General features: G+C 40.9%; 1 protein-coding gene across 2 annotated transcripts in view; it reads right to left on the reverse strand.

Annotated features, from left to right (window-relative positions):
* Nucleotides 1-22,902, reverse strand: part of FBLN1 (fibulin 1) — a 63,943-nt gene extending 41,041 nt beyond the window's left edge. Inside the window, exons 1-4 of one of the 2 annotated variants that reach the window (XM_059473124.1) lie at nucleotides 22,288-22,858; nucleotides 9,424-9,523; nucleotides 3,393-3,528; nucleotides 162-333 (exon numbers count right to left, since the gene is read on the reverse strand). In XM_059473124.1, the coding sequence (XP_059329107.1) occupies nucleotides 162-333; nucleotides 3,393-3,528; nucleotides 9,424-9,523; nucleotides 22,288-22,351 (472 nt within the window). In that variant the 5' untranslated portion in view covers nucleotides 22,352-22,858. Of the gene's footprint in view, nucleotides 1-161; nucleotides 334-3,392; nucleotides 3,529-9,423; nucleotides 9,524-22,287 lie in introns of both variants that reach the window. The other variant, XM_059473125.1, reaches the window with a different exon arrangement.
* Nucleotides 22,903-23,493: the final 591 nt, after the last annotated feature.

The following is a 23,493-nucleotide window of genomic DNA, read 5'->3' on the forward strand; positions in this document are numbered from 1 at the left end:
AGAGTAATTCCAACAGAAATAATTTAAAGTGAAAACACTCCTTGCACCCTGTATCGTTTTATGTCTCACTCTTTTAGGTATGCAATAAAATACCTGGCTCCTTTTTGGGAGGATAATCACTGATGGACAGATCAATGTCTTTAAAGTATGCAATAAAATACCTGGCTCTTTTTTGGGAGGATAATCACTGATGGACAGATCAATGCCTTCTTGGCCTTTTCCACAGCAGGTCCTGAAGACAATTCCACACTGATATCCCATCTTTGGGTTGGGCTCACAGCTCTGTCCTTGAACTTGGGCAGCCTTCCCCAGCAAACAACAGTAACAGCATGTCTGTTAAAAAGAAAATGAAAATATTAACAAAGTCAAAGCAATGTGAGCTTTGATAATGATGTCAGTGGTTATCTCACCTTGGCACTGATGGAAAATTTTCTACAAACTCCTCAAGAACAGCACAGAAGCAAGGACAGGACAAGTTAATCCTGAGGAGGCTTCCTTTAATTTAAATTGAGAAGATGCTGCTGATTTATTCAGTTTTCTTCCTTGCTGTCAGAAAGCAGCAAAAGTGTTTGGCTCTCTGGAACTGATGTCTGACAATTGCTACTGTCACATGAAAGCACATTAAGGCTTTTTTTTTATTAGATTTGTCTTCCAGACTCTATTTTGCTTGAAGAAAATTGCCTGCACCATTACACAGAACAGATGAAACATAAAATAACCAAACTTTCAACTACATTTCTGTATTTTGGTGCTTTAAGCACCACACCTGCTAAAAAAGAAGGCGACCATGAAATGCTTTGCATTACTTTGAGATGTTCTAAGTTTTCCCTTGTAAGGAATTACATGCTTCTCTCCCTGCACTGAACTGAAAGGCACTTTTAAAACTCAGAGCAGCGTGAAGTCAAGACAGTAACAGCATCCTGAAGTATGCAAGTTTTCCATTTTGTGTGAAGCCATTGAATGCACAACAGAAACTCTTCTGTGCTGCAGGGCTGGAACTCCTCTCTCCTGGGGTGTTGTTTCCATGCCCTCCCAGTCTCTAGGATGCATTTTTTCCCTTATTTACTCTTGTTTGGTGAGATGGTTGCTACTACCCATTTTTTTTACCAGTTCCTCCAACTACTTCCATCCAGTGGCAGATGCTCCAGTTTCATCCTATTATGTCTGGGATAATTCCATCTTTCCTGGCTTTTTTGGATGACTTTAGAAATAAACCCTAGATGATTGAAACATTTCACAATATTTATTCTAACACATCAAGCAATTCCCTGAGGCATCCTTCTCAAAGTTCTTAAATATGTGACGATAATTTTGACAATATTCAATTTTCCCAACCATAAATTAGAAGACAAAACATGAAAGTGAGCTAAAGATTCATTACTTGACTTACACCTGCATATTTTTTATAACCAAATATTATTTACTTATTGAATAGGCTGATGCTTTGACAAATTCTGACATTATATAATTCTGGTACCCTCACTGGCTTCTGCTGCAAGACTCAGTCCACTTCTTTATCTTATCACAGGATCTTCATATTGGGAGTTGCAGAGTTTCTCTGGAATTTTTTTGAAGAGTGATCACTAATTTTGCCCTTTTTTTAACTGTTGAACAGCCCTAAGTTCCCTATTTCTTTCAGCCTGAGCCACCACTTGAAAAGCCTCTGTCTGCAGCTTGTGCGAAACTTCAAGTACAGAACTTGCTAAATCTTGCAATATCTGTAAGACACTGCATCTTCAATTAACATAATTGTGTGCCCTGAACCATTTGTTCCAACCCATATTTATTCTAACTGTGCATGATATATCTTGATTTAACATCTTGATAATGAGAATAATTTATGTTTCTATACCTCAGCTAAAATGATACAGCGATGGAAAGTGTCAAGTGTTATCTTGATTGGTTTTGCATGGCTTTTGGTAGTGAGGGGGGCACAGAGGTGGCTCCTGTGAGAAGCTGCTGGAAGCAATCTAACCTTCACATCAATTGAGTCCTCGAGGTGTTTGCAGCCATTTTCCAAAGGCTGCCAGTTGCCTGAGAGCAAATTATGATGACCATTTATTTGTTAGCTTGAACCATCACTGCTTTCATGGATGGTACAAACTAAAAATCAAGTTGTTATTCTACCCTTTCACTGCCTGTAGGCCTCTGCTTCTTCAGTCACCCTAATAATAATATCAAACTTTTTCCCCTCTGGTATTAGCAAAATCCCATGGAGCTTCCAAGCCATGCCTGGCTCCCCATGTTTGAGTAAACAGTGGTCAGCTGTGTCCTACCCAAATTCCTATGATCCCTTGGCTGTCTTCTCACAGAAGGGAACAAAGGAGTAAAGTTACATGTGAGAAATTTGAAGATCTAATTTTTGGTGTGACTAGAAAGCACTTGAAGTTCTTTTGATTAATAAGGTCTTTTTATTATGTAAGGTTTACAATACTTTTACAATATTTCTTATTATTTATGTTCGGATTGAAGTTGGCGGTTTTGGTGTGAATCCTGTAGTAACTCTGCTTTTGGTATCTGTCCACAAGAGGTCTCTCCCTTGCTGAAATCCCTTAGATGCTAACCAAAACCCCACTCATAATTCAGAGGAATTTTCCAGAACTCTGAAAGAGCTAAACTTCTCAAAGAGAAGGACAATGCAAACAACTTTAACAGAGACATGAGGTGCAGGTGGGAAAAAAACATTCATGTGCGAGTCAAATAACCTTCAGGCCAACCCTAAATAACCTCAATTCCACTTCTTGGAGACAAACAGGAGTATCTCTGTGTCAGGACCCAGGACACTCCTCTGAGTGCCCTGGGTGATTCAAGACCTTGGCAGGGGGTTCAGAGATCTTGGCACAGAGTCAAAAACACCTGTGCATTTGATTTTAGTAATGGAAAAAAATACCAACTTTGTGTGAAGATTTACAAGCCACAAGAGTTTGAGTAGAATGATAGTTAATTTGTCACAGGGTGAAAAAGTAGAATTTTGGGGTTTTGGAATGGGGGTTCAAGAATCAAGATGGAGGAATATGGGCATGGCCTGTCTTTCTCCTTCTTCTTCTTGTCCTTCATCTTCTGCTGTGATGGTGACACTGTTTGATTGGTTTAGAGACAGACTGTCTAACATAAGTGATAGGCATTGGAAAATTATTGTAAATAAAGTACACATAGTTCTTGGTATAAAAAGCTAATATCACCCCAAGGGCAGTCACTGTGCCACAACCCAACATGCTGGACAGATCTCAGCAGGTCAGAGAAGGAATGTAATAGATAAGAGAAAATAAACAACCTTGAAAAGCAGAACTGACAAATCTCAACTTCTTCAACAGGTGCAAAGGGAAAAAAGACTTTTTAATACCTTAGGAGCCATTTCAATCACACAAAACCCAAGATATCTGATGCCTCACCTTGAAGTATTCGGCCTCACACGTGGAGTTTTTGGCAATATGGGAGTCACATTCCTCACGCGCGTTGGCAAATTCAACCCCGTCAGAGCAGGACTGCTTCTCCAGCTGGCTGCGGCAGCACTGCACCTGGGTCATGCTGCAGCAGCAGGGAGGAAAGGGGAGAAAAATGTCACATATGGGGCAGGAGCGCATGATGCAACATTTGAGAATTAGTACTTATACTATCTATGTGGAAAGAGGTTTCTGTGGGAGCAATGTTAAACATAAACACAAACTCTCTGGGAGGAGGCAGATTGCCTGTGTGACATGGTTAATACAGTTTCACTGCTGATCTACCTTGCAGTCTGTCCTAGCACCTTTTTTAAACTTCAACCACACCTGCCTCAGGACTCAAGGAACTCAGGGCTGCATTCTGGCATGTTTTTGGCAGCTGGTGGCTGGTGGATGGAAGGGAGAAGTTACTGCATTTGGAGGGTCCCTCGTGGCAGGAAGGAATGATGAATCTGACTCCATGTTCTCAGAAGGCTAATTTATTATTTTATGACACTACAATATATTAAAGAATACTAAACTGTCCTATACTAAAGAATACAGAAGGGATACTTCCAGAATGCTAAAAAGACAGTAATGAAAACTCGTGACTCCTTCCAGAGCCCCGACACAGATTGGCCAAAGAGTGAAAACAACTCACACCAGAAATCCAATGAAACAGTCACCTGTTGGATAAACAATCTCCAAACACATTCCAAAGGAGCAAATCAGAGGAGAAGCAAATCAGATAATGATTGTTTTCCTTTTTCTCTGAGGCTTCTCAACTTCCCAGGAGAAAAATCCTGGGCAAAGGGATTTTTCAGAGAATGTGAATATGACAAGAAGTCAGGCCCTGAATCTTGTGGAAACCTGCAATCCCAGTCTAGCCCTGCCCCAATTCAACAGGTATGGCATGAGGAAGGAAGATGAGAGCATTGTTCTGTGGGACACCTGGAGATCATGGAGAGAAATGAAGAAATCAAGGGAAGTCACACTGAGAAACTGCAGAGTGTATTGCAAGCAAGGGGAAAAGAAAGACAAGGGAAAGAAAAGTATTACAGGGCAGGGAGATGTGGAGAGGAGACAGAATAAAATTGTGCAGGAAACTTAGTTTTGTTACACTGCTCATTAAATCACTCTATTTTATCTCAATGCCAGTGAAAAAACTGGAAACTTGTTCCTGCAGGGGAAAACAATCTGCATGAGGAGGCTTTAAAGTCCTGCAGTCTGATTGCTGCTGTCACGTGAATACAAAGGCCAGGAAAGATCTTTCTCCACTCTGCCTTTATGTGTAACTCTGCTTTGCTGCATAGGTTTGTGGATAAAGCACTTCCACCACTACTTTCTGTTACAGACACTGGGAAACCGAAAAAATATCCTGTACGCCTGAAAATCCCCTGTTCCACTGCTAAAAAATTTGATAATATCAGGAAGAGGAGTGGGTTAGTGGAACTACTGAACTACAGGCTTTTCCCACCATCACCTGAGATAAATGGCTTACCATGCATCCTCTCTGGAGGAGCTTTCCTGCCCTCCAGGACCATGGAATGACCTTTCAGCTCCCAGGGACTCCCTCTGCTCTAAGGCCAGGCAAAAGCAGGGGACATGTGAGTACTGGGCTCAGATCATGGATCTCTGTGCATGTGGGTGAGGCCAGCTTGTCCAGATACATTCCTGAAGATCCCAATTCCTATTTATTGGATTGTGCATGGATCACTTACAATCCAAGCCACTCTAGAATTATACAGTTCCATCATTAGTAATGGTCTGACTGTGCAGTTCCCACTTGGACAAAAACAGCCATGATATTTCAATGCATAGGAACTAGAAGCCAGGATAAATTCATGAACAAACTATTCAAGAATGGACTCTAAAATCATAGCAAGAAGTTAAGCCCAGGACAGTAACTTTATTTGGCAGGATATTTGAAGTTTTTGATATCTGATTTAGTTCCAGTTTGGAAGAATATCTAGCTTTTTTGTTGCTGAGATTCCCTCTGAAGCAGAATTTCCATTCCCTGCCCAGCTCTGGGGTGGTCTGACTTTCAGGGCTTTGGAAGCCTCTAAAAACTGAACTCCAAGCCCAAGAGTGTGGGAGCAGAGACTTTCCAGCCTCTTTACCCCTTCAGATTCTCTTGAGGAGCTAGATATGTCAGCCACAGACAAGCAAACAAATAAACAAACAACAGCAGTCTTTCAGTAGGTCTGTTTGATTCCTGGTGTGGCTTTGTTTTTTCCAAACACCAGCCAACTCTTTGAAATCTCTGAAAAACAGGCAATTTCAACCAAAACAAGAAAGTTTGTTAAAATGTTTCCCACAGCTGTATTCATAAGTCATGTGGTCCACCCCAACTGTAATAAGGAATTAAACATCAACTGGATGCTAGATTAAAATACCATTTGTTCATTCTGAGAACCACAACAACAATAAAATCACACTTCATTGCCCAAATCCTACAGCCCAGTTGCACTGGTAGCAAATATTGCTGGAGACTCCAAACACCAGTGTGGCAGAAACAGAGGCAGAAATCCTTGAAAGATGGTCACAGGCGTCTCTCTGGATGACAGACTCAGCTAAAACCTGCTCCCTTTCTGCTCCCCAGCAAGGGGAAGGAGCCAACAGAATATTTAGACTTGTCTCTTGGTCTTATACCTTCAGGTGTACCATTAGTAGTCTGGAGACCATTAAAATATTGGTCCCTGAAAATAAAGTAAAGTAGCCACCTTTCTATGAATCTGTTTTTTTTAATTAGGAGTAATACTTCAAAAAGACAAGAGATGTTTTTTCTTTATCTGCCTTATTCTTTTCAATTAAAAGAGAGCAGTAAAATTTTTCAGAAAATAAACAGGTACTCACAATATGGCAGATATTGTATAACACTAAATATTGAACTTTTAGGAGCATGAGGCCTCATAAGTGATGTTCATTCAGGATGTTTCAGGTAAAATCATGCATCTCTAAAAGAGGAGTTTTATTCATGGCTCACTAGTGAACAAAAATCACCAAGACATTTAAAAAAATCCTTATTCATTGTTTCAGATGTTGATCTAAAAGTTATTTCACTACTAGATAATTTGATTATAAATCAAGTTAAGAAATCATGTTTTATATTTTCACTTTTACTTTCTGTTAAAACTTAACCAACTTGGCTGATTTTCATGGAGTTAATTTCCAAATGAAAATCTACACACCCACTTACATCCACAATATTTTCACATTTATTATTCTCCTGTGTAGAGGATGCATTACTAAACCAGCACAGATTTCATAATAATCTTTTTTTAATTTCTCTTCTTTTCATAAAAACATTAAACTTTAACTTTTTTTCTGAAAACAATGTTTTGTCAATCTGCTGTTATTACCCTCGGTCTCTCTCATTCTGCTTCCTTCAAGCTATGTCAGTGCTGTTCATGTGCACAGTGGAAGGTCTTGGACAAAATATCAACATGAAAAAGAATGATTTTGCAGAAACAAACTAGGTCTTCCAGCCTTGGATTCCTCAATGTGCATTCTTGCAACACTAGTAAATAATGCTATTCCTGGTGTAATTCCAGAAAGGCTACACATTGTCAAAGGCATGCAAATACCATATGGAGACAGACTGTTTCTGGCAAGGGAATTAAGTTCACTTGCTAAGAGCTCTGTGCAGGGAAAACTCTTCACTTAGAAAGGAAGAAGACTTATTGGACAGGTTGAGTTCCAAAATTAACTGGCAGCTCTTTCCAGCTGCCTTGAGTTTAACCATACCACAAGAAAATGAATGAATGGGAAAAGACCCACTGTGATGACAGCCAGAGATATTACTCATTAAAATTCTACACTTGTATTAACTGAGCCACAGAGACACAGAGATAAACACTGACATTGTCCAGAGAGATAATGCAGTGAGATAAAATCATGTGTGGGGCAAGAAACCACAGTGAGAGATTGCAGACTTTGGGGCCAGAGCCTTGTTTCAGCTGAAAGCTGGAATAAGAGCAAACAAGGGGATCTTTGGAAGTTGTGAACTTCACACAGGGTCTGGCTTACCTTGTGTAGGACAAAAAAGTGAGTATGGCTGTAGTGTGAGCCACAGCACACTCAGTGAGTGACAGTGACACAGATGGCTCCCTCAGGAACCACAAGGGACTCGGGTAGAAGAGCCTTACAAATGTGCTGGAGCCCAGAGCATCACCTTGTGATGTGGCAGATATGAGAATGACAGGGCTGGAAAACAATTCTTTCTGTGGAAAACATTTTCCCCTTGAGGGTGGTGGGATTGTGGCACAGGGGGTCCAGAGAAGCTGAGGCTGGCCTACCCCTGGCAGTGCCCAAGGCCAGGTTGGGAAAGAGAAGGCTCTGGGGTGACATAATTGCCCCTTCCAGCACCTAAAGCAAGCCCAGAAGAAAGATGGAGAGAGACTATTTACAAGGCCTTGGAGTGACAGGACAAATGGGGAATGGCTTCAAAACGACAGAGAGTAGGTTTAGATTGGATGTCAGGAAGAAATTCTCCACTGTGAGGTTGGTGAGACCCTGGCACAGGGTGCCCAGAGCAGCTGTGGCTGCCCCATCCCTGGAAGTGCCCAAGGCCAGGCTGGACAGGGCTTGGAGCAATCTGGGATAATGAAAGCTGTCCCTGCCACGGAAGGATTTGGAACTGGATGGTCTCTAAGGTCCCTTCCAACCCAAACCATTCCATGGTTCTTTGATTACTATGGATGTATTTTAAATGGTTGGGAAATGGCCAAGGGTATGCAATTCCAACTCAATGAAGCAGCTGGTTCCTCACACAAGAGACTCTAGCAGTGGGCTTCCTTTGAGGGAGGGACTCAATCTGAAACACCACTGTTATTACTATTCTAAACAGATGATTCAAAACAAGAAGGGCTCACACCTCTCACAGAATATATGCCTTTTATTTTATAAGTATAACTTTCTTAACTACATCTCAGTCATGCACATAAGCTAGATGAATCATTAGTGAGTTTGTTCTCCAGTTCCTATGAAGTCCTACTAAGTCTCCAAAATTAAAATCTTTTGAAGAATAAATTATTTGCAACAGAATCTCAATTCATATGAATCAAATTATTATTATATCATCAAGATACTCAGACCTAGATTGTTCAATAAACTTGGTTTCCTGTTTTTCCTGCCTCTGTTTTGCCTCTAATTCTTATGACTCCTCAACTGTTTCCTAAATTGGCATTTATTTCCTATCTGTCAATTCTTCTGCGTAAGAGGCTGCTTTTGATGCCAGTATAAATGCAAAAGTCAGAAAGTACAGAAAGACTTCCCTGGAAGACACTTTCTGTAATAAAAATCAACTCAACCCTTCTATAATTATTACCAAGGCTAAATCACACTGCAATCCATTTGAGTAGGGAGGAGCAAAGTTTTAAACACAAATTTCTTTGTGAAGCTGCCTCTCAAACTACCAGTTGCTTGCCCCAGTAATTAATTGTAACAAGTGCATGTAGCAGCAAAAATAACGCAAATTATATCGACATAAAAACTACAAATGCCACAATAACATAAGAGATGCAGTAGAATCAAAATCTTAACATTTGCTTTCATTATTTCATTTAGTAGATTGCCAAATAGAAATATCCTATCAATTCACAGCAGAATTGAGAAATCTGTGTATTAACTGAGAGGTTCTATTTTCTACAGTCAGATCCACAACCAGCTTGGTGACATCAGCGCAGCCATTCTGAGGTGTCCTCTGAGGGGGAAAACCTCTGAGTAAGAGACACTAAATACCACATGGATCAGGGTGGGTGAATCTAAGCTAGACTTACACCAAAAATTAAAAGGACTGGATTGGATGAAAAGTAGGTAGTCAGGAAGAATTCCCCAAGGCTGCATATGGAGTTGAAAAGCTGGGATGTAAGAGTTGGATGCTTCATCTTGTAAGTTGGCTTTAATACCTGCCATTTCTGTGGCTTCACATTAGAGTATAGACTGTGTTTTAATATGTAATATGTAACTGTGTTTTAATACATAACATGTAAGTGTGTACCTGCATTCTCTAGACTCGGATATTAATGGCAGAGAGGCACATATCCTGTTTGTGATTGCCCATTCAACACCCTTGTCACAGCATTCTTCCACTGACAGATCTGCAGAGATGAGGAAAGAGAGAAAAACACAATATATTTAATACAATTTTAAGAAGTGGTGTTGCATCTGCCAGTTAAAAAACACCCAACCAAACACAAGCAAGGCAGTTTTTCCCTCCCTGACTTACAGACAGGACAGGGCACCCATACAAAAAGCATCCATGGCCAAAGCAAGCCCCTGTCAGCACCTTGCAATAAAGCCCAGTGCTGCAGGTTTTCCTTTCTTGGTGAAGCAAACTGCATTTTCTCCTAACATTCCACACAAAGACATAGCTTAGGGACTGATACACAGGCAGAAACCAGTTCGGATAGTCCTGCCAAACAAAAGAATCTTTGGGATTGCACTCCTTTATTATAAAAAGCAGAAACAGAAATAAACAACCTTTTAAAATCCTGAAAAATACAGGATAAATCAAATACCTGATGTGAAAAACAAATGAAACAAATTACAAGCAAATTTGCAGAACTATTTTTTTTCCTGAGGTTATTATCCAGTTAGTCTGCTTTCAATTTTTTACTCAGAAGTATGTCAAATCAAAAGTACTGCAGAGAGGAACAAAAAGGTGTATGGTATTTTGATCACTTAACACATGACAGAAAAATTAATCCTGTTACCAACTTATACCAACACTGACACTGAGGGGAACCACCCCAAAGACAATTATTTGTGTAGAGAATATTTTTGCAAGCTTCTAATTTAATAAAACTGAATACTGTTAATGAAGTGACAAGCACTACAGGTTTGCTTCGTGTTCCAAGTGCAAAAGTTCACTGCACAGCAGGTGTATCAGAACTTGGAATAAAACAGGAGTCACACTTTTCTATTAATTGTCTTGTGGTCTGAACACTGAACAGCTCCTTGTGTAACAAATATGAAAAATATGTAAAAAAAACATCTGGTTATCCAGAGGGACAGCTTTCCAATGATTTCTCTCTGTTTCCTCGGTTTTTTGACTGAGGGCCCTGACAGGTTTCACCCATGAGTGCTGAGGGAGAGCGGTGATGGCATTACCAGGTTATAAATGATGATTTTGGAGCTCAGGGTGAATGAGAGGAATTCCTGAAGGATCAAGGAGAACAAGTGTCTCCCTGACCTCAAGAGGGACAAGAGAGAAGATCTGGGAAACTACAAACTGGTCAACCTCTTACCAGAAACAGAATCTCTTATAGAATCACAGAATCATTCAGGTTGGAAAAAACCTGAGATCATCAAGGAATTCACATTTCTTGAAGGGGAAGGCACATAAAAACACATGGAGAAGTCAATTCCCTTCAGTAATTCAGGGGGGTTTTTTGCAGGAAACAACCTATATTCCTAGTGATTATAATTCGAAGCAAAAATGAAAGAGTTAAGTGAGATTTCAGGATGCATCAGTCATTTTGAGGTAGGTACTCTTAAGGCAGTTATCAACTCTATAGTGCAAAGCTCTGGATTTCTGGCAGGATTCTGGCTTTCCCTGCTTAGGAAACCAAAATGCAAAATGTGTAAAGAAAGATTAGGAGGATGATGAGGGGAATCAAAGTCCTGCTAAATGAGGAGAAACAGACCATTTTAGGCATAGGTAAGTAAAACCTGTGAAAGGGCACAGTTCCTGTCAACAAAAATTGCAGTATTACAGTATTATTACAGTAAACAACAATTAAAATTATTGGATCAAGTAAAGCAAATGTGTTTTATTAAGAAAATCATTATACTTAGAATTGCTTTTAAGTGTCGATTTGCAACAGGGCTCTGTATTCTATGACCCAGGTCATTCTTCTAGTCTTACCCAAAATAATGGTCAAAATTCTGTCATTACTAAGTCAAGGCAATATTTCTCTTGAATCCCTCAGCATGTCCAGAATTCATGCCAGTGACTGAAAGCTAAGTGCAATTTATAATGCTTTGGATTAAACTAGTCTAGTAAATAAAAGTCTGCCTGAAATCCATGAATTTGTGTCTAAGCTCTTCTTTGAGCACAGGGACCCTGTCTGGGGCCTTCCAGCTGACAGACATCATATGCATCAGATTTCATACAAAGCACTACAAATAACCTCCTTTCTAGTGCTGCTGTCTGCAATCAATCTTAAGTGTGTTGAAAAATGATACACATTTCACTGAAATGCAGAGCCGGCTGCAGGTTTCTGCAGGGCTTTGTGCAAATGAGTCTTCAGCCAAGTTCCTCCCCAGAAGGACAATCCCTGGCTCTGGACACCAGCTCTTCCCTCCAAGCCCTGGCAGCACACCTCTACTCCAACCAAATAACCCAAAGACTTAAAGCAGGCCAAGCTAAGCAAGCTTCTCTGAAGGAGTGCATCCAAGCAAAGAGGGATCATGGAGAGTTTGTGGAAGGAGGTCTGTGGTCCAGGCCCATTGTTTTGGTGACATCACAATTCATATCCTCTAAAGATCCTGCCAGACATCTCCTGAGAATAGAGGGAAGTGAAAAACAACCAGTAAAAAATAAAGCACTCCACCCTCAAGGCCATTCTTCTAAAACGTAACAATTAAACAGTGAAAAACATTTTCTCTTGGCTTTGCAGTTTGGTTTGAAAATGGAAATCCCTACTCTTTCAAAATCTCAGAGCGTGAGTCTCACATATCAGGTGTCAGCCTCTGATTGCACTGGAAGTGATTCTATTTGGGCATTAAGAGTTGCTAATAAGTGTTTAGAAGCAGGACAGAATTACCACCTCCCAGCTGCAGTTCTGTTGCTAATTCCACTGTACACATGTGCACGGTCATGTTGCTCCCAGTTGGAAATCCTTGTGCAAAAAGGTCATTCTGAGGCTGTTTGTGCCTTCTTGCACCTTCTTCAGGGGACCAGGAGCACAGAGGGACTGTGGCCACTCTGCAGCCTCTCCTAACTTTGAGTTGGTATTGCAGGGTGGCCAAAGAACCAGGCAGTGGGAAGCAGAAGGTAGAAACTACTCTGACTATGACATCTCAAGGAATCTCACTGAAAAAAAATATGCTGGTTTTTTTTTTTCTTGACTGTAACCACATCTCTTACTTCAGCTGGTGGGCTCCTGGCACACCTCAGACCTGCAATGATCAAGCAGGAAGAACAGCACTGCTCCACTGAACCTGGTGCTCCTTCAGCAATTTTGCCAAGTGCACCATGCTTCAAGCAAACCAGCCAGAGAAATCTCAGGCATCCTAAAGACAATGCTGTTATGGGAAATGCTGGTGCCATCATCTGTGCTCAGATTAAATGTGCCCTTTTGTTGTCATCTTATTGCAGGGGTTCCATGCTGTTGTCTCCTTATCACAAAAGTTTCATACCTTTTTGGTGTTTCTGGTGGGCATCTCCTCAGAGCATTGACTCTTTATTTAGAGGGAGAAACCCTACAGCAAAGTTGTAACATGCAAGAAAACAGTGTCAGATCCATTTTGTAAAATTGAGGAATGCTGATTCAACTTTCTGGTATCACAAGACAGAAAAATATGAGTAGAAACCAGAACTCTGTTAATAGGGGGGAGCATGTTAACTTCCTTTTCATCAGATACAGTAATTTTGCATGCTGATTTGTTCAGAAAATCCCAGGTTTATTTTGGATAAAATCCAATGCAGCTTTATCACCACTTTTATCACCAATTCCTGTACAAAGGTATGTGCAGCAGGGCATCCAAAAGAACTTGAGCTCTGTTAGTATGGTAACAGCACGGATGCCTGTCCTAGTGGACACCTGGAGTATGTTGGATTGTGAGAGAGATTTCAGGAGTTGGATTGTGAGAGAGCTTTTGGGAGTTGGATTGTGAGAGAGATTTCAGGAGTTAAATTGTGAGAGAGATCTCAGGAGTCTTGGGAAGGAGACAGCAGAAACACAGCTGGAACTAAATTTCTCTAATTTTACAAAAGATGTCATGAAGAAAATCTATCAGATAGGGCATGGTTAAGGTCAAGAATATTCAAACATTATGTGTGCATGATGCATTCACATGCTGGTTCAGAGCTATGTTTACACAGACATGATGTGCACAAGAAAATGTTGTTTTAAGAAAAAGATTTTTTAACAGGATTGCCATAACTTGTGGAGAGTTCAAAGCAAGAAATGAGGTTGATACCTGCATGACCTTAGACTTCTGTGATGCAATAATTGCTTATTCAGCTGCTGCAGTGAGTATTTTTTGCAAAAGAAAGATAAGCTGAAGAATGCAAAAAAAGCATGATTCCTGGAATGAGAGCCCCTGAATTGTCTCTTGTGCAAATGAAAAGCAGGAGTAAAAAGAACTGGATAAATTTCATAGCAGTAGCATTCCAGCTACATCAAAAAGGGAGATTTTTTTTTAGGTAACAATCTTCAACAGCAGATATTCTCCACTGTTGCCTCTATTGGAAAGGCCTTCATATATTCCAGGATTGGGTGGCTGTTCATTACTGATGTGTGGAAGAGTTATCAACCTGATGGTGAAACCAAACTGAAGAGACACCTGAGCCCAGTCAGGATTGCCTGTTCTTCAGGGCAGTCAATGATGTGACCCTCAAACTCCCTGATTTCCCAGCCCACATCACAACCTGTAGTTTGATATAGATTAGGAAGTGAGTCCAGGTCAAGGGGTCAAAATCACACCTTCTTATTAAGATGTTTATAATCCTTTAAGCACATGAATTGATTATGTTTGCAAAATGAGGTGCAGATCTTGCCTCTCACTCAATTTAGTCTGTAAGAGGCTCAGCACTGTGGAATGTGAGGAGACAAAACATGATCATCACTTCTCAGCACACGAGGATACAGGCAACAGATAGACTCTGTGAGAGCTCAGCACCGATCCAACATGTTTCAGTAATAATATGTCATGCAGAATTTTTGGAACTTGTGAGCACAGCAGGCACATACTGGTTTGGGTTTCCAGTAAGAAAACCACTTTCAGCAGTCACTGAGTACCTTTCTGATAAAACCTCTCTTGTCCTGTCCAGAAAACCCTCTCACTAGTGATGCTCATCCATCTAACTGCCAGCTGGAAAAAACTCCAAATCTGCTCACAGAATTTGATCCTCAGAACGACAGACTGGCCAGCCATCATACTCAGAGTCACATTCTTTGTCTTCCAATCTGCATTCTCACAAAATTACATCAACTGCATATCTGTTTAACCAAGGCTCCCATTTGCTCAACATTCAGGGCAAACAGAGTGTGCTCTGCTACACCAAATTAATTCCTCCTGAGCAGTGACACTGGGCTGTTATCAGGTGGACAAACTCAGCTGCTTCTGTGGCAGGGACAACAGTGCTGGCAGCTGGGATGTGTACTCTTGATTTTTTTCCTTCTTCTTACATTAAACTGTGGAAATGCTGTCTTTGGCAATGCAAACACACTCTGGCTGGCCTCTTAAGGTATGGAATAGACCTGGAGACATGTTCAGACAAGAGGGAAGTCAGCTGATTTCAAAGGTCCAACTGGCAATAGACTAACATGACAAATACAGCTTTTCTCATCTTCATTGTGTGTAAACCTAGGGAATGGGCTCACAGATCAGGGGAAAGGGTGAAGGAGACCTGAAACCATGAAAGGGAGAGATGTACAACAGAAAATCTGCCCCCATGATTCCCTGAAACAAATAGTTTGAACCAGAAGGAGCAAAGCAGGAGAGCATTGCCATTCTTCATCTGAGACAAGGTGAGTGTGTGAAGGATCGCTTCAGAATGGAGTGGGAATGAAGATGCCCCTATTCCATTTTATATGAAAAGAAAGAAGCAAAGTGAATAGCAGCTTTTTTTTTTTTCTGCAGAGAAGTGCTGGTTCACCTTAAGATTGGGCACACAGAGCAGGGGAATCAAATGTTCATCCAATACCCCAAAACACTGATGGGGTGCAATGAACAGTCACAGCTGAACTGTGGCCCTAGATCTGTGGACAGTAAGATACTCTTGGTCATTCCACTCAGTTGTTCTTACAGGCTTCCTTAAAGAGTAAGACAGCCTGAACTTCATAATAAAAGCATAAAACTTGGAGCCAGGACACCCTCTCTCCTCACATCCACAGCAGCAGGGGCCAGGAGGAATTCTCCAGTGCATTTGTTGTAGGATTCAAGGATGTGTTCCTCACCAGTGTCCCTGTCCTGTCCTGCTCAGTCCCTCAAAGAGGATTTGTGACTTTGGGCTCCTCTCCTCCAAGTGTGAGGGGTAATACTGGAGATTTACGGGCTGATAGACAATCACTCACAATTCACATACAGCTAAAAAATACTACATCCTCTCTAAGCATGTTTAAAGGGTTTGAACCTTTACTTTCAGATGGGTTCTTAGCTGAGGGTGATTATTTCAGGACAGCTGAAATCACTGAAGAAACCCAGTTAACATAGTAACTAAAGCAGCAGCACCCTAGAGGAAATGCCTGGTATGTTAGTGTGTTTTGTGGTTGGTTTGAAAAGAGCCAACACTTTACTGGAAATTATTTAGGTCTGGGGAACACTCATTAATAGGGAATGTGAGTCTGGTAGCACCAGCAATGGCCATCACACAACTAGGGGGATTTTTCAGACACAGCCAAACCTCATTTTATGAGATATCTGTGTGCTGTTTATAAAACAAGTTCTTAAAACCTTCCACGGCAATAGCTGGTGATGAGGGCAGGCCTGACAGAGGCAAAGCTATGGTGCAACATCCATTATGTCCTTAGTGGGGAAAGCAGAGTTTTATTATGCTTTGGATCTAAAAAAAATCTTCCTAAAAGTAGGCAGCTGGCTACTAAAAATTAGAAAAGACACCTCCATCTATTGCAGGAATAAGGCATCTTAGATATATATATATATATATATATATATATATATACATACACACACATATATATATATGTATCTCAAAATATCAGAAAAGATAATGATATCTTAGAAGGCCTCAGCAGGTTATCTTGTCTTACTCACTACTTTCAGGGAGACCTGATAAAATTCAGTCACTTGTGGGAAGAGCTCTTTGTAGTTGTTTAAAATCAGTATCAAGTGAGGCTGGTTCCCAGACTTGTCCAGGCAATGCCCAAACTTGTCCAGGCAATGTGCTCCTGTGCTCTAAGATCTCATACATTCAGCAAGAACTGAATTTTTTTTTAATTTATTACCTCACTGTTCACTCCAAAAGCTCATTTCAATTCATTCTTTTGTCACTATCTCTTAAGCACTCAACTTTTTGTGGACCTGAAGACTGCTGCTCCCTGAAGATGCCTTTCCTGGGAACAAATTAATACCTATTTTTTCATCCTTCTGGATGGGTTCTTTTTTGGGCTTCCATGAGGAGGCTGAAGACTCAAAGACATTAAGACTAAAAGAATAAAGAATTTTCTGAAAATGTCTAGAAGACATGCAAGTGTTGAGAGAAACCTGGAGTCCACTGAATCAGCATTGTGTAAACAGCTTAGGATGTGTAGTTTCTGTCCCAGACTTTACATCCTCACAAGAACACGAAAAAAGATGGTGCATTCACAAGATGACATGATGACATGGAAGGACACACAAAAAAAGTCTTAGAAAGAATTGCAACTGCTCTGCCTGACAAATGCATGCTAAACTTTGCCCTTCACTTTTCCCCCTGTAAGAAAATAATGGAAATAATGAAATAACCTCACAGAAAAAGTGCCAAATAGGGCATTCTCATTTAAGAGCAAATTTTAATCTTCTCTTGATTTCTCATTTCAAATAATGAAAAATGGTGTGATTAGAAATTTTTACTTAGGATACTAAAATTAACCTATTGCTAGTCCGGTTCCTTTATATAAAGGCCGTGACCTCAAATGTACTGCAGTAAAATGACAGTCTTTAGTTAGACCTTAAACAGTTTTGAGTCCAAGTATATGTATATATCCAAAATAAAGCTACTTAAATGAGGATACGAGAACATGACAGAGCAGCACATCTCAGAATATTGAACATATATGCTCATGCATTTTTATTGCCATAAAATTATTTCTATTTCTATTTCTATTGCTATTCCTGTAAAATTATTACAGGAAAAACATTTTCACACTGGGATTTCTGTATTTTCATCTGACTAGTAAATTAATAATAATAACTATGCTTTTATATACTGCTAAAGTAAAATGTATCTTCTCTGTAGGCAGCATGTTTATTGCTGAATATGAAAAATGATGGACAATGATGAAAGGTTCTGATATTCTAGTATTGCCATATTTAAAGAACAGTCAGGAAACACTAAGCAGATGGGATAAAATTTATAGCACAACAGGTCAGGGTTCAAGTGAGGAAGGAACCACAGACTTAACAAAGCAGGAAGAAAATACAGATCCTTTTTTTGCATATATATATATATAGCAATGCTTTAGGAAGGTTTCATTTTAGAGAAAACATTACCAGAACTCTTACATGAGACTTTCCTCATTCTGTAATTATCTATGCTGAGCCACAAATCAACATCTAGCTCTCCCAGATTCTCTTACTAAGCATTTATATTAAAAGTATTCAGTACCTGAAATTTAGTCAGTGACCAGAGCAAAGCTGGAAGGTGGCAGTATTTCCAATGAGTGTAGTGCAAGTAGCATTTACACATTAAATCCTTCCAAAGCTTCATAAAATCCTTGGAAATACTCTAAAAAGCTGGAATATAGCATATGAAGTATTTCTACATCTGTACACTTCAGTACTGATAAAAAAGATCTTTTCTGGTATTGCTTTCTTTATTACTAAGATTAAAGTCTCAATCCAGATTTTGACTAGACTGAAAACCAAACAATTTATTGGGGAACATAGTGCATCCTTGTGCAGCATTGTTCATTTGTGGTGCTACTACCACCCAGAAATCAATACTTCCTATAGATATTTCCTATACCTGTGTACTCAGTACCCAAAAGTGCATCACCTTTCTTTGAATGAAAATGTAACAGTATTTTAACTAACTGAAAAGAGTATGAATGAAAATCCCTGAAAATCTTGGAATTTATTTGCTTCTTAAGATACAGCAGCACATGCTTCAAATTCAAAAGGCAGTTTATCAAAACTTTTAAGTCTGAAGTAGTTTATAATAGGTACAAATCAGAGACAAAGTACTTCTTAGTGCTGAAGGAAATAGAAATGTTGCATGCTTTAAAATGTGAACAGAAGGAACTTAATGAATTGCCTTAGCCAAATATTTGTTGGTATACTGAGGAGAGTGCAAGCATGGGAGATGCTCAAGACATGCTGCATCCTGTTGATCAGAGAAGAATTTCAACACAATTTGTTCTGGGCTGTCCTCTGTCTCACCAGAGGACAAGTCTGATAAAGATGCAGGTGACTGTCACAATTTCCCCCTCACTGTACACTCTGTCATGTAAATCACCCAGTATATCATCCTAGCAGGTCCTTGGCTACTCCTTCTCCACTTACTTGACATCATTCTGAGCATTTTTAAGCTAATTTTTATTCACAAAATATCATGGCCAGTAATTCTAGCTGTTTTTCTGGAACTCTTCACTGATCTGTACTGACTTTTTCTCTTCTTTTTAGGCTTTTTCTGTTGTGTCTTCTTCCTATGTTTTTTCTCTTGCTCCTGACAACTCCTTAATGGATTTCTTTGCAGACAAGTTTTCTATTCTTTCTTACCCTGCAATCTTCTCAACCTTCTGCTTCCACTTCTACATCTTATCTTGGAGCAATGCTATTCAACCTCCCAATTGAATTGTGTGATGACTTAACTACTAAAATCTCACTCCTGGCCTATCTGCTTCCATCAAATTACACAAAAACACGAGTGCCTAACATTTCCAGAGTGCTCACAAAACTTCTGCCTGTTTTGGCTACAATTACCTGCTTGTTATTTTTTAACTTCATTAATTTTCTTTGCTTCCTGTGTAACAGTCATCCATCACTTTCTGCTACATTTTCACAAAAGCTTTCATTCATTTATCTCTTTCCTATTAACCCACTCTGTGTTACCATTGAAATTCTTGCCTGTGCCCTGAAGTTGTTTTATTTGGATTTCAGCTCTCTCTTTCTTGACCTTCTCTGTTTCATCCCCTTTTATTCTTGACAGATATTTTACAAATCAAGTAAACCCAGATTCTATGCTTACTGAATTCCTTTTCCACCTACTTCTTTAGAAGTATCCATAACTCAAAAAGCCAAACTCAAAATCTTTCATGGTCCCAGTTAACTATTTCAGTCAAGTCCCAGAGGGCTAAAGCCCATCTTTCATTTCAGAAAATAGGAATAGAAGTATTGAAGAACAAGTTGGTCTTAACACAACTATTTATTGAAAACACATGCAAAGTTGATATGAAACTTGCAGAATGGGCTGAAGGAGGACAACAAATAAATAACTTTTGAAAATGCATTGACCTACTCTCAGATAATGCCTGAAACCTAACAGAACAATATAAATATACTGCAGTAACTTGATAAGCTGGTTTATGGGGGTTTCTCTTGGATTTCACTAACACGTCTGCTTTCAATTACACAGATGAAAAACAAAGAGCTTTAACATCTTGCTCTTCTCCTGATTGCAATAAAATGTCACCTCTGAAAATGGCCTCTTAAAACAAAACTCAACTAAAAACTCAACTAAAAACTAGTTTAGAGGTACCACTCATGTTTTAGAACTGGTGGTATGTGATTTTTTTGGGGCAGACTTATCTATGGTAACACACAAGAAAGCACAGATTCAGCCTTTTATGTGTCCTACCTCCACCCATACACTCCTTATAAATGTACTGTTATAAAAGCACATGTAAAAATCATAATCTTAAAATAAAACTCCTTCCACAAAGTCAGTGGAACATTTTTTTTTATTACAACAGTAAGCTTCCCCTGAATAGACACGGTTCCAGATTTTTAGTGAGTTAAAACTGTGCCTGCAGTACCAAGATGTGCCAAAGAGAGAGCTGCAGGATGAACTATTAATACCCTGACTGGCCATGGTGATGGAATTAATCTTCTTAGTTTTATGGTAGTTGATAGGCATTAAATAATGCAATGTTTACAGTAAAAAAAAAAAAAGTTGTATCATGAAATGTTTTAAGGTTTAACATCCTTAATCTTGCAATGATGTACATATCCTATATTAGCGTGCACTGGGCAGTTCCCTGAAGGCAGTCCCTTCAGCTCCTTCAGAATGAAGACTTTAAGAGCCACTGATGATTTGATGATTCATTAGTGACGAAAAGCAATTAAGAAAACTGATGGCAACAAATTCAGAAGAAAACTGTATTTCATAAATACGCTATCCTAGTAACTTGGCAGTTGCATCTCTACAGCACATGGGAGCTCCTCTCTGCTCCAAGGCCTCTCATTCCAGACCTGCAGGGGAGCACAGGCTCTGCCCCAAAGACTTCAACAACATGACTCCACCATGTAATTACTTCATTTACCTCTAAAACACAGATTATTATTCAATATTCATTCATTATTTCACCCAAGTGAAGTCTACTTTTTAAATACTGATCTCCTAAGCAAGGATCCTCACCTGCTTTCAGACATTTAAATCTACTTTTATCCAGGTTACTGTTAAGTTTTAATAAATAGGAATTCTCAGTCAAATTAGAGTATGGATTCTAATCTGGAAATCAAACCCTGATATGTATTTTACTGCTAATTTTTGTGTTAAAAAAAAACTTTTTTAAAACGGAGCTTATACATCTAATGACTTCCCAGTTTTCTAAAAAGTTATCCAGTAACTAAGGTTAAATGTACAGAGGTTACAAACTGAAATTATTCATGTTCCACAATAATGTTGGATGCTTAAAATTACTATGCCTGCTCACAGGCACATCAAAGCCACAGTTTTGCTGAAGTACTCTGTTGCCTAAGGCAAAGTAGGAGCTATTTTGATTCTGGAGGTGAACGCTGGTCTTCTGACCATCTTGTTCTGTCCCTCTTTAAAATGAGCTCTACAATTCTTTATCAGAGCAGGTATTTTGACAGATATCTGTGATGAGTGCCCTGCTATATGAAAATCCAAGACTCAAGACACTGTGATATTAACAAATTGTTTGTTTCACTGGCTTTTGTCTGCCTAGGCCAGTGACCGTGTGTTTCCAAGGACTTGCCCGGAGTGTAATGAAACCTCAATGGACCCCTTGGGGTCACTCTAATGGAAAAGTCACTTACCTGTGAGCTGTGATAAAGTCATTATCACCATAGGACAAATACTTTCTTTGTCACCTCCTACAAATTAAGATTTGCATGAGACTTCTACAACGATTTAATAAGTTCACGTCCTCTCTTCAGACAGCACTAAGAGATCAGGAATAAAAGTGTGCAGTACGGAAAAGGAGCCATGGCTCAGATCCAGATCCCAAAACCAACCAACCAATGCTTTCAATACCAACCACATCACACGGTACCATTCGCACACGCTCCACGTTTTGTCTCCAAAAACCTGCATCCTTGGCTATTCCTGCCTCTCCTCTGGGATCCCAGTAAGCTGCTGGCTCGGTTTCCCGTGCTTGCTTTCGGCTGGAGCTGTGTCCAGCAGGTCAGAGCTGCTGCCACCGCCGCTTTCGGACCCTTCGCTCCCGCTGGGGACCAGGGGCACCGCGCGGCGCCCGCCCCGACATGTCGCGACATTCCTGCGATATCCACCGAGCCGCTCCGGATCCCGGGCGGGGTGGGGGTGTCCGTAGGGCGAACCCATCGCCCTCTCCCACAGAGAGCTCAACACCCGCGGCACAGCCCAGCCCGTCCCGTCCCGTCCGGCGGAGCCTGCCCGGGGGCAGCGGCGGGGCCGGGGCTCACCACGCCTTTCTGCTCACTTGGACGTGGCAGCGGCGCTTTAAAGCCTGCCCGGGACGCGCAGGGACACGGGGGAGAAGGGGCCCCATGGCCCCGCAGCCATGCCCGGGTCCCTGCCCGCTCTTACCTTGTCCCCGGAGCGAGGGCGGCAGCAGCGCCAGGAGCAGGAGCAGCCGCAGGGCCCCGTCCATCGGCGGGCAGCGCTGGCCCCGAGCGGGTCTCGGCTCTCCTCAGGCGGCCGGGGCGCTCTCCCTTCTCCCTTCCCGCTTGCTGCTGCTGCTGCTGTCCCAGCCGCCCCAGACCGGTTGGGAAGGAGCTCGCAGGAACCCCCCACTCGGTGGGCTTTACAAAGATTTAATTCCGTGCCTGCCCGCTTAATGATCCAGCCTGCAGGACAGAGCCGGGGCCGCAGCTCTGAGGCACCGGAGGCTGCCTGGTGCTGCCGATGGCCCGCCGCCCCCACACGCCCTCACTGTGACTCCCCGGAGCTCGGCGAGCGGCAGATCCTCAGCCTGAACCTCAGCCCGAACTGTCTCTGATCCCGTGAAACAGAAGTGCAGCGACTTCTGTCGTCTCCAAGTAGAGGAAAGCCACAAACAAAGGCAAGGCAAAGCAAAATAAAAGAAACCACCTAGCAGAGGTTTAATGTCTAAAGGGGGAATATTCAACTTCCCCTCCCCTTCTAGGTCCTTACCCCAGTACAGCTTTTGTCAATCAGATATGGTTTTTAAGAGGAGAGAGATTCTAGAATCTTTCAATAAAATTCAGTGGGGAAAATAAAAATCCCTTCTTCCCTCCCCCTACTCTTAAGAAGTCAGGATGAGAATTTCAACCCAAATGAGGCAGCTCTGATTTCTCTCCCCTCCCTTCTTCTTCATCTTCTTTTTTTTTTAACCTCCTTATCTTATTTAAACAGGAACACAAACACTGATAGTGGTCAAAGGACCCAGTTGGCAATGCTGTTGCTGAGATCTTTCAGATAATGAGAGGGATAATATTTGCAGGCAAATGGAGATGGAAACACACAGAGAGTTCAACACCCCTGTATACTTTGCCCTCGATTTTACACAAACAAAGAGTTGGGAGTCATTGTGTGTTTGCTTGAAGGTTCCTCGTGTAACTACTCAATAATGCAACTTTTTAGTGTCTCTCCTCAAAATGTCCAAATGGAAAAAGTGTTTAAGGCAGTAAGAGGTGAATGTGTGTTTTCTTCCTCACCAAGTTATTTGCACTTTTCTAACACAAGAACATAAATACCACCATAAGGCCGAGAGTCCAACTATCCCAACAGCCTGTCTTCAGCCACAGTTGTAAAGTAGTGGAAGAGCATGAG

The sequence above is a fragment of the Ammospiza nelsoni genome, chromosome 5 (assembly GCF_027579445.1).
Source record: "Ammospiza nelsoni isolate bAmmNel1 chromosome 5, bAmmNel1.pri, whole genome shotgun sequence".
In the NCBI taxonomy this organism is placed as follows: Eukaryota; Metazoa; Chordata; class Aves; order Passeriformes; family Passerellidae; genus Ammospiza; species Ammospiza nelsoni.